The following is a 15,264-nucleotide window of genomic DNA, read 5'->3' as shown; positions in this document are numbered from 1 at the left end:
TGTGCCAAGAGTCACCCCGTGGCAGGCGCTGGTGGCAAATGGAGATTGTGGGGGTGTTATCAGTGGCTATGAACCCAAATACATGGAGACAATTACTAGCCAGAGAGGCAGGGTCCAGGGTGTCCTTGTGGCACAGATGAGGACACCAAGGTCAGGGGCGTGGGGATGCAACCACGGGACTCAGTAACTGTCATCTTGGGGCCCTTCTCTGTTGGCCCCAGGGAGCCTTTGGCATCTGGAGGTTCCAGGCCTCCATCCCAGGTGGTCACGCACCTCCAAGCCTGGTTTCCCCTGCCGCTGCAGGCTGGCGGAGCCCGAGTCCTCTGGGCTGAATGAAAAAGCAGGAAGAGCCCTTCTCTCCAGCTTCTGCCACTCCTTGGTGGCTTCCTCTGGTCTGCACTTGCCACCCCAGCTGGGTCCAGCGTCCTCCCACGTGTCCCCAGATAACCCGTGGGACAGTCCTCTTGTTTCCTCTCCGGCTGTGCAGGGCTGTCCTATGCCTCCCTCTGGGTCTGTGACACTGGGGGCCCATACCCTCTGTCTGTGCCAGAAGCTCTTCCTTCGTCCACCTTAGGTGGGGAAGGGAAGATCCAGACGGGACCCCTTTTTAGCAAAGCTATGCAAACCAATACAGATATATGCAAATTGATGCAAATACATGGAAATGAACCTGTCTCTCCTGGGAGGTTCTAGGATACGATACCCCCACCGTGGAGGGTCTGGGCTGCAGGCAGAGGCCTGGGCTGAGATGCCCATTCATCGAGCACCTACTGTGTGCAGGGGCCTCTGTTAGGTGCTGGGACACAGCAACATAGCAAGGTCAGGATGGATTTCGGCTGAGCCAGGAGACAAATACTTATTTCAGAAGGCAATGGTAGGTCGGGTGCGGTGGCTCACGCCTGTAATCCTAGTACTCTGGGAGGCCGAGGCGGGTGGATCATTTGAGCTCAGGAGTTCAAGACCAGCCTGAGCAAGAGTGAGACCCTGTCTCTACTAAAAATAGAAAGAAATTATATGGACAACTAAACATATATATATATATACAAAAAATTAGCTGGGCATGGTGGCACGTGCTTGTAGTCCCAGCTACTCAGGAGGCTGAGGCTGGAAGATGGTAAGACAGGGAGATGGCTTGGGGGTGACTTTCTGTGGGGCCTCTGGGTGAGTGGAGACCTGCAGGCAGAGAAGGAGCTGGACATGGACAGAGCTGGTGGAAGGGTGCTCTAGGCAGGGGACCACCAGTGCAAAGGCCCTGAGGTGGGAAGGAGTGAGTTTGAGGACCAGCCAAGAAGCCTGGGCAGCTGAAGCAGAGTGAATGAGGGATGACATCATAGGGCATCTCTTGGGCCTGGGTGAGGGGTGTGAGTTTATTCTGAGGGCACTGGGCAGCCACAGGAGAGTGTGGAGCAAGTGAAGAGCCCGGGAAGATTTCTAGGTTCTGAAAAACCAGCCATATGCCAGGTGGGGCTGCTGGGTGGGTTTGGAATGTGTTCTGGAATTCCAGAGGCCACCCTGAGTAGGGAGCCCTGTGGGGTGGGCAGGACCATCTCCTGCCCAGGGGGGAGGGGAAGGTGGGGAGAAGCCAGGTCACACCTTCCAAGACTCTGTGATTCCTGTCATTGGAGAGGGCAGGAGGAGCCCAGGAGACAGCTAAGGGCCAGTGTGAGAAGGTACAGGAAGGGGCGCTGCCCCACCCCAACTGCTGCCAGGGCCCCCCAGGGCTCCCTTGGCTCCCCCTCCCCCGCCCCGAGACAGGGCAGGGGTCAGGGGTGACAGGTTGTGAGCTGCTCTGGTTCCAGCAGGACCGGGAGGGTGGCCCTGTCCATCTCTGGACACCAAATCTGTGAACTAGGGAGTGACAACAACCGCCACAGCAGTATTTGGACCCAGTTCATTGGGAGTCTTCAAGGACATGCAGGTTGTCCTTGAACTTGGACTCCACAGTCCATTACGCAAACTCTTTGTACTTGCTGTTATTGCCTGTAAGGTTCCATAATTCTAAGGACTGAGGGCTCCACGATTCTGAGTCTCTCTTGGTTTCATGATCTGGGTCTGCAGTCTCCTAGGGCCGCCACTTGTCATGTCCTGCTGGCCATGGCACTGGGCTGGGGGTGCAGGGTGGGTGTCTCTCCCCTAGATCTCCCAGCCCTGTGCAAGAACAGGACCTAGAGGGTCTCAGCACCTGAAGAGGTGGTGGGGCTCCTGGGTGAGCACCGGTAGCACTGCTGTCTAGGGAGCCTGCCGGCACTCCAGGCCCTCCCCGGCCACAAGGAAGAGCCCATTCCCCTGCTGGCCCTTGCGCTGGCTGGTCCCGCACCTCTGCCTTCCCAATAGGGCTCAGCTGCTTGGGCCTCCTCCCAAGGACCAGGGTCTGTCTGTCCCGCCAGGCTCCCTGGCTGGCATTAACACACAGGCCCCTGCATGACACAAGGGCTCGAGGATGACTGAGGCTCAACAACGGGATTGTGGACGGAGGGAGATGGACTGCTGGGGGTGGATGGGTGACCATGCAGGGTTAGATGGACAGACGGCTGCAGAACTGACAGGGATGGATGACAAACAGATGGTGGAAATTTACCTGGGTGGATGGGCGGGTGGTGGGCAAATGGACAGATGGATGGATGGCGGGGCTCTGGCCTGCCCCCTCACCTCCCCCGCACCCCTGGCCTCTAACTCATCTGATGCCTCCCTCACTTTATACAGAAGACACTAAGGTTCAGGGCAGCAGGGCGGGCCAGCTCAAGGCAGTCACACCTGACGGCCCAGCCTCAGATTACGGCCTGAACAAGACTCCTATTTCCTGACCGTGTGGAGGGGGAGGCTCAGGCCTGGGCTGGGGAAGCCACCTCAGTGTCGGGCACCCCAGCTCCTCCTTGCCACTTCTGTGCCTCCCTCATAACCCCAAACAGCTGCTGGAGCACTGGCCATCGTGCCCACATGCCAGACAGGTGGGCATTTCTTGGAAATGGCATGTCACTACTGTTAATACCACATGGCCAACCCTAACTGAAAAGGAGGCTGGGAAAATATTTTCTTTTCTAGGTGGCATCTAAACATAGCAATCCCGTAACTGACAGAATTTGTGCCAGAAGCCACGCAAGATTGAGACTAGGCAAAAATTTTAAAAATTTTAGCCATGCCCCTCCACCCAAGTATACTCTAAGGAACATCAAAAGATGTCCTGGAAGAGTTGTCTGAGACTTTCCCTTTGCTTTTGCCCTGCATATGTAAAGAGCTCTTACAAAACAATAAGAAAAGACCAACAGTCTAGTAAGTAGAGCAATCGGTCCCTGGGCAAAGCCGTAGACAAGGTTACCACAAATGGTTTTAGTTCGGTGCTTGGCTTCCATCTCTGTGCTGTGGGGAGGCACGCCCGCACACCTGCGGAGGAAATCTGGCAGTGTCCACTGAGTCCAGGGCTGGCCCGAGTAGTGGCGTTTACGACTCATTGATCACAACCAGAGACTCCTTTGTCCCCACCCCAGTCCCACTGCTTTACTTGACCAGCTTCAGTAACAACAAAACTCAGGCCAGTAGCTTCTCAGTCACCCCATGTGGTGCAGACAGAGGGCAGGTGTCACCCATCAATGCCCTTCCCAGGTCCTGACCACCCAGGCATTTATCCAAAAGGTTCACTGAGCCTCTTCTGGGGACACAGTGGGTGACACATGTGGTGCCCTCTGGTGGGAGACAGAAACACGTGACTAGGTATGTGGCTTACATACCTCAGTGAGGCCGACCCAGTGACAATCTGTGGAGTGTTCTGGGCAAAGCACTCAAGTGCACGGCCCTGAGGTGGGAAGGAGCCAGCTGTGTTGGTCGCCTGTGAGGTCCTGTCTCCAGGTCTGAGGCTCCCCCTTCAATGTTTCAGCCTTCACCAGGTGGAGAGGCCAAACCAGGGCAGCCACCCCAGGGAGGGGATTAGCTTCCTGCCTGGAATTTTCCAGGCCTGAGGCAATTTCCTGGAGACAGACTCCCTGGCTGAGATCCCGATCTCTTTGGGCAAGATTAGGGCCACATCAGAGGCTGCAATCTGGCAAAATGGGCCACAGAGCCCGAGTGCAGCAGACCCCGCCCCTCTAGGGTGGCCCCTCGTGTCTGCTCTGAGATTCTCAGGCATCACAGCCCCAGGTTCCAGGTGGGGAGGGAATCTCAACCCCACCCTCTCCAAGGATTCTCCCCAGGGCCCAGGGTCAGAAGGGAGCCACTGGAGGCCAGCGTCTGACCAGACAGCTGGGACAGACTTAGGGGCCCTAAGGCCTATAGTGCACCCTGCAGCACAGGGTGGCCTAACAACCCCCACTAGACTTGGGGGGAGGCGAGCACACAGGAGGGGCTAGGGGACAGGGCCTCAACCTCTCCTGGAGGATCCTGAGGATTTATTTGTGTGCACTGAGGGCTCTCCCAGGACACAGGAGGAGACCCCGGGGGGCTGGCCTCTCAGGGGGCCCTTTAGAGCTCTGCAGAGCCAGCAAAGAAAACAGGCCAGAGCACCCTTGCATTCTCGAGTTTATTTGAGCAGCCCCGGGAGGCCCCACACCTAGAAGAAGGTGTTGGGCCTCTTGGTGGTGAAGCGCGGCTTGTGCTGTCGACGCAGGACCCGGTGGGGCAGCGGGAACTTGATCTTGGAGTCCTGTGAGCAGAGGGGAATGAGGGGGTTGGAGGACTCTTAACTCTGTCCTTGGGGAGTCACTGAGGTGTGGCTGCCCCCGGAGGGTTCCTGCGTCGGAGCAGGAGCCTCTTTCCAGCCTCCTGGGCCCCACCCGCCAGGCCTGCAGGGCACTCACGTGGAACTGCTTGACCGCCGGCCGCCGGCACTTGCTAGCCGCGATCTCCTCCACCTTCATGATCTGGATCGAGTGGGCCCGGGCACGGTGCCGGGCGCCCATGTCCCGGTCTGCGGAAAGGGGGAGGGGGCAGGGAGACCGAGTTTGCTGGCAAATCTATGCAGCGCCTGCCCAGTGACCTGGCATGTCCGGTCAAACACAGCAATTGCGTGGGAGTCCCAGCTTGGGGCTGACCGGGGGGCTAGGTGGCCACAGGCTCTGGTCCCAGCAGGCACTAGCCATGAGGAATGTAGAACCTCCAAATTCACTTTGAGGGGCACAGCCACAGCTCCCCAAAGGCGACGAGATCCACTTGCTGTTTGCACCTCTGTTTAAACCACTGTTACAAGAAACAGCGATTCTTGGGTTTAGGTGCAAGCAGGGAGGTGTGGGTGCCTCAGGGGCCTAGGAGGTGAACTCCTACTAGTGCTGGGACACTTGGTGCCAGCTCCCAACACTGACAGAGGTTGAACTAGGTTTTAAGTGGGTTCCCAAAAGCAGTTGCGATGTGCAGCCTGGAGAGGCAGACCCAAAAGAGGAAAGTATAACAGATGTGATGCATGACCCAGCCTGGTCAAGGTTCCCTCGGAGTCCCTAGATGCACTGCTGCCTGGCTCCAGAGAAAAGCACATCTGGTGCATGGAGCATCCTCTACTCTTCCTGCCATCCAAGCAAATGCCCTGCCACCCGGGAGCCTCTGGCATTTGCCCTGCCTCAGTCTGAGGGGGCCGGGGGGAGTCTAACTGTGGGAGGCGGGGCCTAGCAGCTTACAGCACTGGGTGACAGCACCCGCAGTGGTCAGGTCCCGGTACTCCCGGTACATGTTGTGGGTCCCGCTGCGGGAGTCATAGCGAAGCCAGATGCCAAAGTTCTTCACGCGGAGGGGGGATTTCTCAAACACCTGCCAGGAAGAGGACGCAGGATGAGACAAAAGCAACAAACAGGTCTCGCCCCAGCCCCCAGGCCTCCTTGGGGACCAGGACTGTTGCGCCTTAGTTCCCTGGTGCCCGCACCTTCAGGCACCCTCAGGTAACCTGCGATGTGAGGGAATTCCCCTGAGCAGTGCAGGCAGAGCTCCAGACTCCTCCCCAAACAACTCTCCTCAGACTTGCTGCTACCCAGTGACCAGGTGATAGCACCTCTGCCCCTTTTATAGATGCAGCCCGGGGAGGATGCCAGCGACCCCCCTCCCTGGGTCCCAGGCTTTCTAATCAGGACAATGACACAGAGGCGCGGGTCTAGTCCTGTGGCCTAAACATGAACATGGCCCAGGGCTCTGTGGGGCATGATGCCCCATAAGAAGGTGTGAATCCACTCCATACCTGCCCACAGTAGACAATTTCTCCTGAAGATTTCTTCATCTTCTTTAGCTGAGATACAAAGTACCAAAAGCGGGACTTTGCGACAACATGGTTAGGTGCAAAGATCCGCATGCGGTAAAGGGGTGGAGTCTGGCATTTGGGGGTAGGCAAGCAGCGCCCCACTACTTTGTACTCTCGCAGCTGAAAGGAAATGGGAGTGAGGTAGGGTCAGCACCCAGAACCCCCAGAAGCAAAGGGGAGATCCCCTGCTCCCTTTCCCAAGCCCAGTGATGACAGGATTCAAGAAATCGAGGAGGCAGGTAAGTCCTGGGGCCTCTGAGTGGAATTCTGGTAACTGTGGGTCACAGCACTGACCTGAGCTTTATCCAAAAAGTGAAGTGAGGGCAGAGAGGGGGTTCAGAGACTATTACTTGAGATGCCTGCCTGTCCTTTGCCCTGGCTAAGAGCTTCAGGCCAGGAAAGCTAAATCCTACACCACAGCCTTTCTCCCTGCTGCAATCCTGAACTGCTCTGCAGTCCCTGTTAGCCACTCTGCAGCTCACAACATCAAACCATCATCCTCTTTCACTCGGGGCCCAGAGACAGCGAGCAGGCTGGCATCTTACAGCCCACTCTGGATGGAACCAGGACAAGACTCCAGGCCCCTCCCTCCCCAGCCCTGGGCTCCCTGCACTGCTGCCATTCAACCCTCAGCCGCCTGTTTTCCCAGCTGTAGTCCAAAGGTTTGGACCAGAGAAGGTTCACTGTAAAAGGTGAGAAAGTTGCCAAATCCCAGCCCTATCATATGGCAAGAAAAGCTTCTTTCATAAATAATTTGTCAGCTTTTACTAATGTCAATGAAAATTAGCCCCAACTATCACAGACTTGGCTCCTACTTCCCGCTCTGAACCTGACCCAACAGCTTCCAGCCCGCACATTCAGGAAAGGAATGAGGGAGCCTGCCTCTTTCCCAGTGAGATCTGTACATAGGCTCACTCGTCTAGTTTTTCTCATGTCTGCGCCATAGCATCATCTGATTTTGCCTAGTGCATGTCACAGCGATAAGCCCGACACTCCTCGTTTCAACTCGTTGTTCATAATTTTCATCTGCTTTTCACAGCCACGCCATACTGCTCCCCCAACGTGTCCGCTTTGCAGATGGGGAAACTGAGGGTTGGCGACTCTACGAGTTGCCGTGGCACGGGCCAACATGCTACGCGACTTGTTCCCTCTACTGGAAAGGAGACCCAGCATCCTTGGTCTCCGCGATCTGCGAGCCGGACCAAACCACGCACAGGCCTCCCCACGCGGCGCCCGCCATGTTGGCTGCACTTGGGGACGGAGGCGCGTGGCCAAAGGAGACTCAAAAGGGGTTGCGCATAATCGACCCGACCCACACCACCTCCCCAGGTCCCCGATGCGGCCCGCGCCCCGTCCCCTAGCCCGCAGCCCCATCGCCCGCGCCTTACTGTGCCAGAGGCCTTCATGGCGCTCTCTCCAAGCTTTCCGCCACCCACAAAAAGAAGTTCCTTTCTTCGCGCAGCCTCTCCCCACGACTTCACTGCCGGAAGTCCCGCCCTCTCAGATCTACGCGTCCATTGGCTTCTTGGAGTTGCACTCAAGGAGATCAGCTTCTTTACTGGCTCCGGGTCCGCCTATCACGCACAGCCCTGCCTCGCTTCACGGCAAGACTACATTTCCCAGAAGGCAGAGAGGCTAGCTCCACCTCTTCCACCGCGGCAGTAATGCAGCGTGGGCACGCAGGGCACGCCGGGAATTGTAGGCACCCCGCTGGTCTAGGTGACAGATTCAAGCCTTGCTCTTCCCCGGGATGCCTAAGCCTTGAACTCTACCTGGGACCGCTGCGGTGTTTATGATGATATCTCGGCCTTTCGTCCTACTCGGGGCCTCTTCTCCCCGGGAGTTGTGGTACGGAGGTCTCGAGCCACGTACTTGAGAGTTCTCATCTGTAAAATGGGAATAAAAATAATTTTCTCCTAGAGATGGTACAGCACGAATATTGATTAAGCACTGGAACGCTGATTGTTGTTGTTATTGGGGACCCTATTTGGGTTTCGTAGTAGCTGGGGTTCAAACTCCATCTGCTTGCTTCCAGTTCATACAGGTCCTGCGGCAACGGGCATGGGAGGGAGAGCGGGCAGGAGGCGCTGGGATTGAGCAAGATCCGGCCCCCACCTTTGAAGGCTTCGCAGTTTGCTCAGGCAGAAAGAGGCTTTCCTGGAAGTGGCGGGGGGTGGGGGGTGAGACCAAAGACAGAAGAAGAAACAATCACAAACGGCTCACTGATAACAGGCTATGAAGTAAAATAAAGAGGAAATAGAATAAACAGGGAATTTATTTTGGGGTGGGGGGACTCTTGGAGGAGGCGATAGCTGAGCCCAATTGGCATTTTTCTTTTTTATTAAAAAATTGGTAAAGCTTAATTGACATATGATTTACATACTACACAATTCAATGGGGTTTTTTTTAGTATATTTTGTATTCATGCACATATATTTAGTATAGGCACAGTTGTGTTGTAACAGAGGAAATGACCTGAAAAAATGGCAAAAATATTTTCTGTCTCTAAAGTAAAGCCTGCATCCCTGCCTCAGTGATTGGGAGGGGCAGGGTAAGTCTATTGTTTATTTGTGCAACAGGAGATGGCCCAGCCTGACCTGGTAAAGGGAGATCCTGGGCGGAGGTCGTGAGATTGTCTTCAGCAGAGATGGGATGATCAGAATTATCTACTGTAATTGCCTGAAACTGAGAACCCATCCTTTAAAAGCTCTGTATGTCTGTGAATGTTTGGGGAAATTTGGGATTTTGAGACAAGAAGGTCTGCAATTTTTCCTCCTTTGCCGGCAAAGTAAACTCTCTTTCCTTCCTCTTCAAACCGCTTGTCCTCGTTCTTCTCCGGTCTCGTGGACAAGTGCAGAGTTTTCAGTAACAGTGTGACCATCACCATAATTTTATTTTATTTTGAGACAGAGTCTCGCTCTGTCACCTGGGCTAGAGTGCTGTGGCGTCAGCCTAGCTCACTGCAACCTCAAACTCCTGGGCTCAAGCAATTCTCCTGCCTCAGCCTCCAGAGTAGCTGGGACTACAGGGTTGTGCCACAATGCCTGGCTAATTTTTTCTATTTTTAGTAGAGACGAGGTCTTGCTCTTGCTCAGCCTGGTCTCGAACTCCTGACCTCTGTAAGGTTTTTTGGATTGGCCGGCACCAGAGAAAGAAAGACAAGCAGAGTTGAAAGGGATAAGTAAAGAGGCTTTATTGGGGCACTCCTGGGTGAGGGTAACGGGTCCCAAGAGAGGGGCCCAGGCGAGATTCTCAGGTCCCGGGAGGGAGAGAGAGAGAGAGAGAGAGAGACTGGAGAAGTCGCATGGCACAGAAGTCTGAGTGGGTTTATATATGTTTTTAAGGCTGTGGGATGGGAATTTCTTCAGCAGGGAGATTTCAGCGTGAAGAGTGAGGAATTTCTTTGTTGTAGTTTTAGGGTGGGTATTGAGGAATAGGAGGGGCTTCTTTTTTCATTAGGGAGGGGAGGGGTGCCTGCCACCAGCCTTACATTCTGGCCTTTTAGTGATAATAGGGCGCCGAGGTCTTTCTGGCTACTTCCTGCTTTTGAGGGGCGTAGTAGGGGCTATGGGCTGGAGCGGGCTGGTGGAGGGGTGACTGGAAGGGGAGAGTAGGGGTGAAGAAGTATTTGATTTACTGCCACTCTGGAAAATTCCTGCAGGGGGCATTGGAGAAACTGTAAAAGACAGGGGGCAAAGAGAAAGATTTAGGCAAATGATGACAATGGGTCCTATTAAGCGTAACAGCCAGGTGGCTAGTGGGGACTGTATCCATCCGATGGGGGATGTATTCTGCCAGTGGCGGTTGTGCAGTTCTTTGCTCAGGGTGTCGAGTTTGTCTATGTTTTGCTCTATAAGGCTTGACTTGTTGACATAGTAGCAGCATTCCTTGCGGAGGAAAATGCAGGTTCCTCCTTTTTCAGCCATTAATAGGTCTAGGGCCCTCCGATTTTGGAGAGCTACCTGAGCCACAGAGGTCAGTTGTCTCTGCAGGGAAGCTAGTGATGCGGACGTGGTTTCCAGGGATAGCTGTAGGCGATCTGCAAAGTCTTGGGCAGAAATGACACTGTGGCCCAGGGCGCCTCCCACAAGCCCTGAGGCTGCAATGGAGGAGAACAAACTGAGACCCACCATGACCGGCTAGAAGATGGCTTGTTTTGAGCGGGGTCCCAGGAGAAGCCACCCAAATTCAGACTCACCATATAGAGTTAATTGAGGGACCACCATGACAAGGAAACAAGGACCCGGGGTGGATGTATTGATGCAGCGGGTAAGTGTTCCGTTGCACCAGAAGAACTGTCCTGGGGCAGAAGTGGTGGTTGTGGCCACAGTATGGTTAGTAAGATAGCGTCCTTGAAGTTGTAGGTTGGGGATCAGTGAGGGAGGTGAGATAGCATATGCAATCCGAGTAAGGTTGGCCTGGGGGCTCAGGTTCCCAAAGGGGAACACAAGTGAGCGGAGTGGAGCATGAGGGAGCCGATGAGGGAGTCGTCTGGGGGTTAGAAAAGTTTAGGGGGACAGCGGCCAGTAGGGGTCACTGAAGGGAGGTGCAGAGGAAACAGTGGGAGACATTAGAGGAGTTTAGGAAGGCAAGGGTATGTTGAATAATATTTATCCAGGAGGTAAGAGAGAAATGTTTAGTGCGGGAGGAAAGTTGTCCTGCTAGAGTTTGTTCTGCCTCCAGAATATTGATAGATATTTGAACCTGCGTCTGGTGGGCCAGGATGTATTCACGGCTGATGTGAATAGCCGCTGAAGGGTTTCCTAAATGAGAGTGGAGGCCACAACTCCAGCCGTTTCGTTAGCAGTGGGGAAAGCTTCAACCCAACCCATGAATGTATCTACCAGTGTTAAAAGATACTTAAAGCGTTTGTGAGGTGGCATGTGAGTGAAATCGACCTGTCAGTCTTGTCCGGGGAGGTGACCACGCATCTGGTGGGTGGACACAGGGGGTTTGAGGCCCCCTTGAGGGTTAACAGAGGCACAAATGTCACAGTCCGAGCAGACAGTTTTGATGGGGGAGTACAGGGAAGGGTGTGAAAATAGAGACTGTAAGAAGTGGGAGAGGCCCTTAGTGCCAATATGAAGTGAGGAGTGGACCTGAACAAGTTCCAGGGCCTGTGCCTTAGGGAGAGCCAGCTTGCCATCCTTCCTTAAGAAGGACCCACCCTTCAGTGGTGGTTGATCCCCCTTGGGTGAGAAGGCTGTCGCGCTCTTCTGGAGTGTAGTGAGGTTGGAGGGAAGGAATGGAAAGGAAAAGGAGCTGGACTAGGGTGTTTTGGGGATGTTAGGCTGTGGGCGACAGTATTAGCATAGTTGTTTCCCTTAGTGACAGGGGACCGGTCCGACTGGTGTCCCTTGCAGTGTATGATAGCTAATTGGGTGGGTAGCTGAAGGGCCTGGAGGAGACAGGAGATAAGGGTGGCGTTAATAACAGGGGAGCCCTTGGTGGAGAGAAAGCCCCGTTCAGTGAGCTATCATAAATGCACTTGGAGTCCATGTAAATGTTTATAATCCTACCTTTGGCTAGATGTAAGGCTCGGGTGAGAGCAATGAGTTCTGCCTTTTGGGAGGTGGTGTCCTCCCGGAAGACAGGAGGCTTCTATTACCTGAGAGGCAGAGACAATGGCATAGGCTGCCCAGCATTTGCTGTCCTCACCTGTGACCGAGCTGTCATCAATAAACAATGTTAAGTTTGCCCCAGGGAGGGGTTGGTCTGACAGGTGGGGGAGGACAGAGGCCTCAAGCATCTCAGTGCAGGAATGGGAAGATAGGATGAGGCATGGAATGGGAAGTAAAGTAGTGGGGTTTAAGGTTGGTGATTGAGACAAGGTAACAGTGGGATTTTTATAAATAAGAGATGGAATTCCTGTAGTCTAGACGGAGTGAGGAGGGCTAAAGAGCGGTGAGTTAGAAGGTCCTGTAAACGGTGGGTGGAGAAGACATGTAAGTCTGTCCCAGGGAGAGTTTCAGGGCCTCCCTGGTGAGAGTAGTGGCCGCGGCTAAGGCGCAGAGACAGTAGGTCCCAGAGGTTGGGTGAGGACGCCGAGGGCCAGGCCCTGGCACTCATCCATGTAGAGATAAAAGGGTTTTTCAGGATGAGGGAGTCTTAGAGGGGGTGCTTGTAGGAGAGAGTCATGAAGTTTTAGGAACGCACGGCAGACAGCCTGAGGGATTAACAGAGGGCCAGCAGAGGCATCACGTGCTGCCTCATAGAGGGGTTTGGCAAGGAGAGAAAAGTTGGGGATCCAGTGTCGGAAGAAACCAACGAACCGGAGGAAGGGTAGAATTTGTTCAGTAGTGGTGGGAGGCTGGAGGTCGTGAAGGGCCTGCTGGCGATTAACAGTGAGATGACAGGAAATGGGGGTGAGACTAAGTCCAAGGTATGTGACAGTAGGCTTAGACAGCTAAACTTTGGAGGGGGCCTGTCATTGCCATAGTAGCAGCATTCCTCCTGAAGGAAGATGCAGGTCCCTCCTTTTTCGGCTGTCAGTAGATCTAGAATCAAAACACTTTTGTGGTTTTGAAGAATGGGAATTGTTTTTTTTTAAAAAAAAAAAAGAGTGTGCTCTCTTTGATTCTAACGGATGCTAATTGCTTCTGTAAATATGGCTTGCTGGCTTAAGTGGAGCCGTGACAGGTACCCAGGTACCGCAAGTTACTTCCTGATAAAGGGCTGGAGAGCCCCGGGGCCTCCAACCAATTAACCAGATAAGAATGGCAAAGCATAATCAGAAGCCTGTCCTGCAACTTAAAAAAAACCAACCAATCAAAAGCCAGTCCCGCGGCTTGAAAACCAACCAATCAGGAGCCAAGACAATCAGCCACTTTTGAAGGAGCAAATGAATTAAAGGAGGGAGGGTGGATGGCATGTCCCGGTGCAGGTACTCTGCTAAAAAGTATAAAAGACATGCGCCCCGCTGCGCGGGTCCCTGCCCATGGAAAGACACCACTGCGTTGGTGCTCGGTGCTTGGACCCTAGCTCGAGCTAGTCAATAAAACTCCTTTGCCTTTTTGCAGCCTCAGTGACTTTGTCTTTCTGTTCCCAGGGCCGAGGGGAACCGGCTCTAACAGTTTCATTAAGAACAAACCAGTATTTCAAGAACACCTTGTGATTTTAACCAAACCTTTTCTCCTTTAATTATAGCTGAGTCAACCAAACACAAAATTCTTTCGTAAATTCCTTCCATGAACTCCATCACAACCTACACAGACCATCTACGACATACTTGGGCTTTCTTTTTTGTCCTAAATTTCCTGTTTCTCAAATAACCAGCCATTCTGTTCCAGGACAAAAAGTCACTACACAAGATCTTTCTCCACACAAATTATTCCCTCGCTGATTTTTTCTTAACAAAAACACATTTCTGTGCTCATAGCCTTTCTACATCTTTTTTTTTCACCTTACTAGTTGCCTTCTATCTTGGTTTTATTTTTCCTCCAAATCCATGCTTTGAACTAATCTCTAAACAACCTCTGAATTAGACAAAATTACACACGTAATTTCTTTAACGTAAACTCGGGGGTCTACCAGTTCAGAGGGGAGAGGGTATGTAGGGCTTCGTAAGGTGGGAGAGGCTGTGGACGGAGCTCAGGAATCTGGAGAGAGAGATAGAGGAAGAAGGGAAAAGTGGAGGGTGGTGTCCAGGTTGGTTAATAGGTCCTTTCCCAATAGCAGAGCAGGACAGGAGGGCATGATAAGGAAGGAATGGGTGATGGGACGGTCACCTATCAGGCAGGTTAGGGGACCGGTGGGGGGGGGGGTCGAGAGGGATTGCCGTCAATACCCACGACTGACACCTGGGAAGGATAAGTAGGGCCTGAAAAGGAAGGCAGGACAGAGTAGGTAGTCCCCCTGTCAACCAGAAAGGACACTAAACCCGCTACTTTGATTGTTACCCTGGGCTCGGCGAGGGTTATCGGGGGTCACTGAGTCGGGGCCTCTTCAGTCTTCAGCAGTCAGTCCCAAAACCGCCATCGGCAGGTCTAGGGATGGAAGGACTGACCCTCCGGACTTCTGTCCCAAGGGGCAGTCTCTTTTCCAGTGTCCCTCTTCACCACATGCCGGGCAAGGCGTGGTGGGTGGAAGTGGCTGCGGGCACCACTTGGCCCAGCGGCCTTCCTTACTGCACTTGAAGCAGGTGCCTGGTGGAGCACGGCTGGCCACCTTAGACGAGGTCGATGGTTTCGCGGGTCCCGCCGGCCTCAGGGCTCCAACCAAGGCTTGGGCCTGCAGGTGTGCCTTTTGGCAGACACGGGCCTCCTCTTGGGCCTCTGCCTGTGTTCATCTTGGGAATTAAAGATTTTAAATGCCATGTTCACCAGGTCTCGGATAGGGGTCTGAGGGCCCTCCTCTGCCTTTTTGAATTTCTTTCTGATGTCAGGGGAGGACTGAGTAATAAAGTGGGTTGCAAGGACAGTAGTCCCCGCGGGGGAGGTAGGATCTAGGCAGGTATATTGGATAAGGGCGTCTGTAAGGCGGCTGAGAAAGGCCGTGGGGTTTTCGTCTGCCCTTTGAGTGATTTCCCTGAGCTTATCATAATTTACAGCACGGTGGGCAGCGGCCTGGAGGCCGGCAAGGACACACTGCAATATGCAGTCCCACCGTTTCCTGCCTTTCCTGTGTCAAGCAGCGGAACTCTTTGGTGTAGGCTGTAGGGTCATTACAAAACGAACGCAGGCGTTTTTCAATCTGGGAAAGGTCAGAAAGGGAGAAGGGAACGTGCACCCGAAAGACGCTCTCGGCGCCCGCCACCTCCTGCAACCGACAGAGGAGAGACTGACTGGAGGGGCTTGCGCGAGAGCGAGTGTGACGGCTGAAGGGGGACGGCGGCGGTGAGCGGCTGGGCGGCTCGGAAGGGTGGGGGCGCACGGTGGAGGTAGAGTGGGGGACGGCTGAGAGACTCAGGCGGGTCGGAGAAAGCAGAAGGGGCGTCTGAGGAGACGCGCGGTGGAGAGTTAGAGGGAGAAGAGGCGGAGGGCAGTGGGGGGACCCTGCGCAAGGAGGACCTGTGCGGGGTGGCAGGTCAGACAGAGAAGGACGGGAGCGCAAACAGA

General features: G+C 54.1%; 1 protein-coding gene and 1 non-coding gene across 2 annotated transcripts; both read right to left on the bottom strand.

Annotated features, from left to right (window-relative positions):
* Nucleotides 1–4,491: 4,491 nt before the first annotated feature.
* On the bottom strand, nucleotides 4,492–7,707 carry RPL18A (ribosomal protein L18a). Its single transcript, XM_045553491.1, has 5 exons — nucleotides 7,597–7,707; nucleotides 6,149–6,328; nucleotides 5,598–5,727; nucleotides 4,788–4,897; nucleotides 4,492–4,633 (listed from the first exon to the last, which is right to left on the bottom strand). The coding sequence occupies exons 1-5, from the start codon at nucleotides 7,612–7,614 to the stop codon at nucleotides 4,541–4,543; spliced, it is 531 nt and encodes a 176-aa protein (XP_045409447.1). The 5' UTR covers nucleotides 7,615–7,707; the 3' UTR covers nucleotides 4,492–4,540.
* On the bottom strand, nucleotides 5,073–5,205 carry LOC123630854. The gene has a single exon (XR_006732795.1). It is a non-coding gene; the product is annotated as a small nucleolar RNA SNORA68 (small nucleolar RNA).
* Nucleotides 7,708–15,264: the final 7,557 nt, after the last annotated feature.

Source organism: Lemur catta, chromosome 1, assembly GCF_020740605.2.
Source record: "Lemur catta isolate mLemCat1 chromosome 1, mLemCat1.pri, whole genome shotgun sequence".
Lineage (NCBI taxonomy): Eukaryota > Metazoa > Chordata > Mammalia > Primates > Lemuridae > Lemur > Lemur catta.
This window is presented reverse-complemented; position numbering and strand designations above follow the sequence as displayed.

Excerpts from the sequence above, each read along its gene's own strand:
- RPL18A (XM_045553491.1), bottom strand. Across the intron at positions 4,898-5,597 it reads GGGTGCTGTCACCCAGTGCT|ACCGGGACATGGGCGCCCGG; the intron begins GTAAGCTGCTAG and ends CCCTTTCCGCAG. Across the intron at positions 4,634-4,787 it reads CGGCGGTCAAGCAGTTCCAC|GACTCCAAGATCAAGTTCCC; the intron begins GTGAGTGCCCTG and ends CTCTGCTCACAG.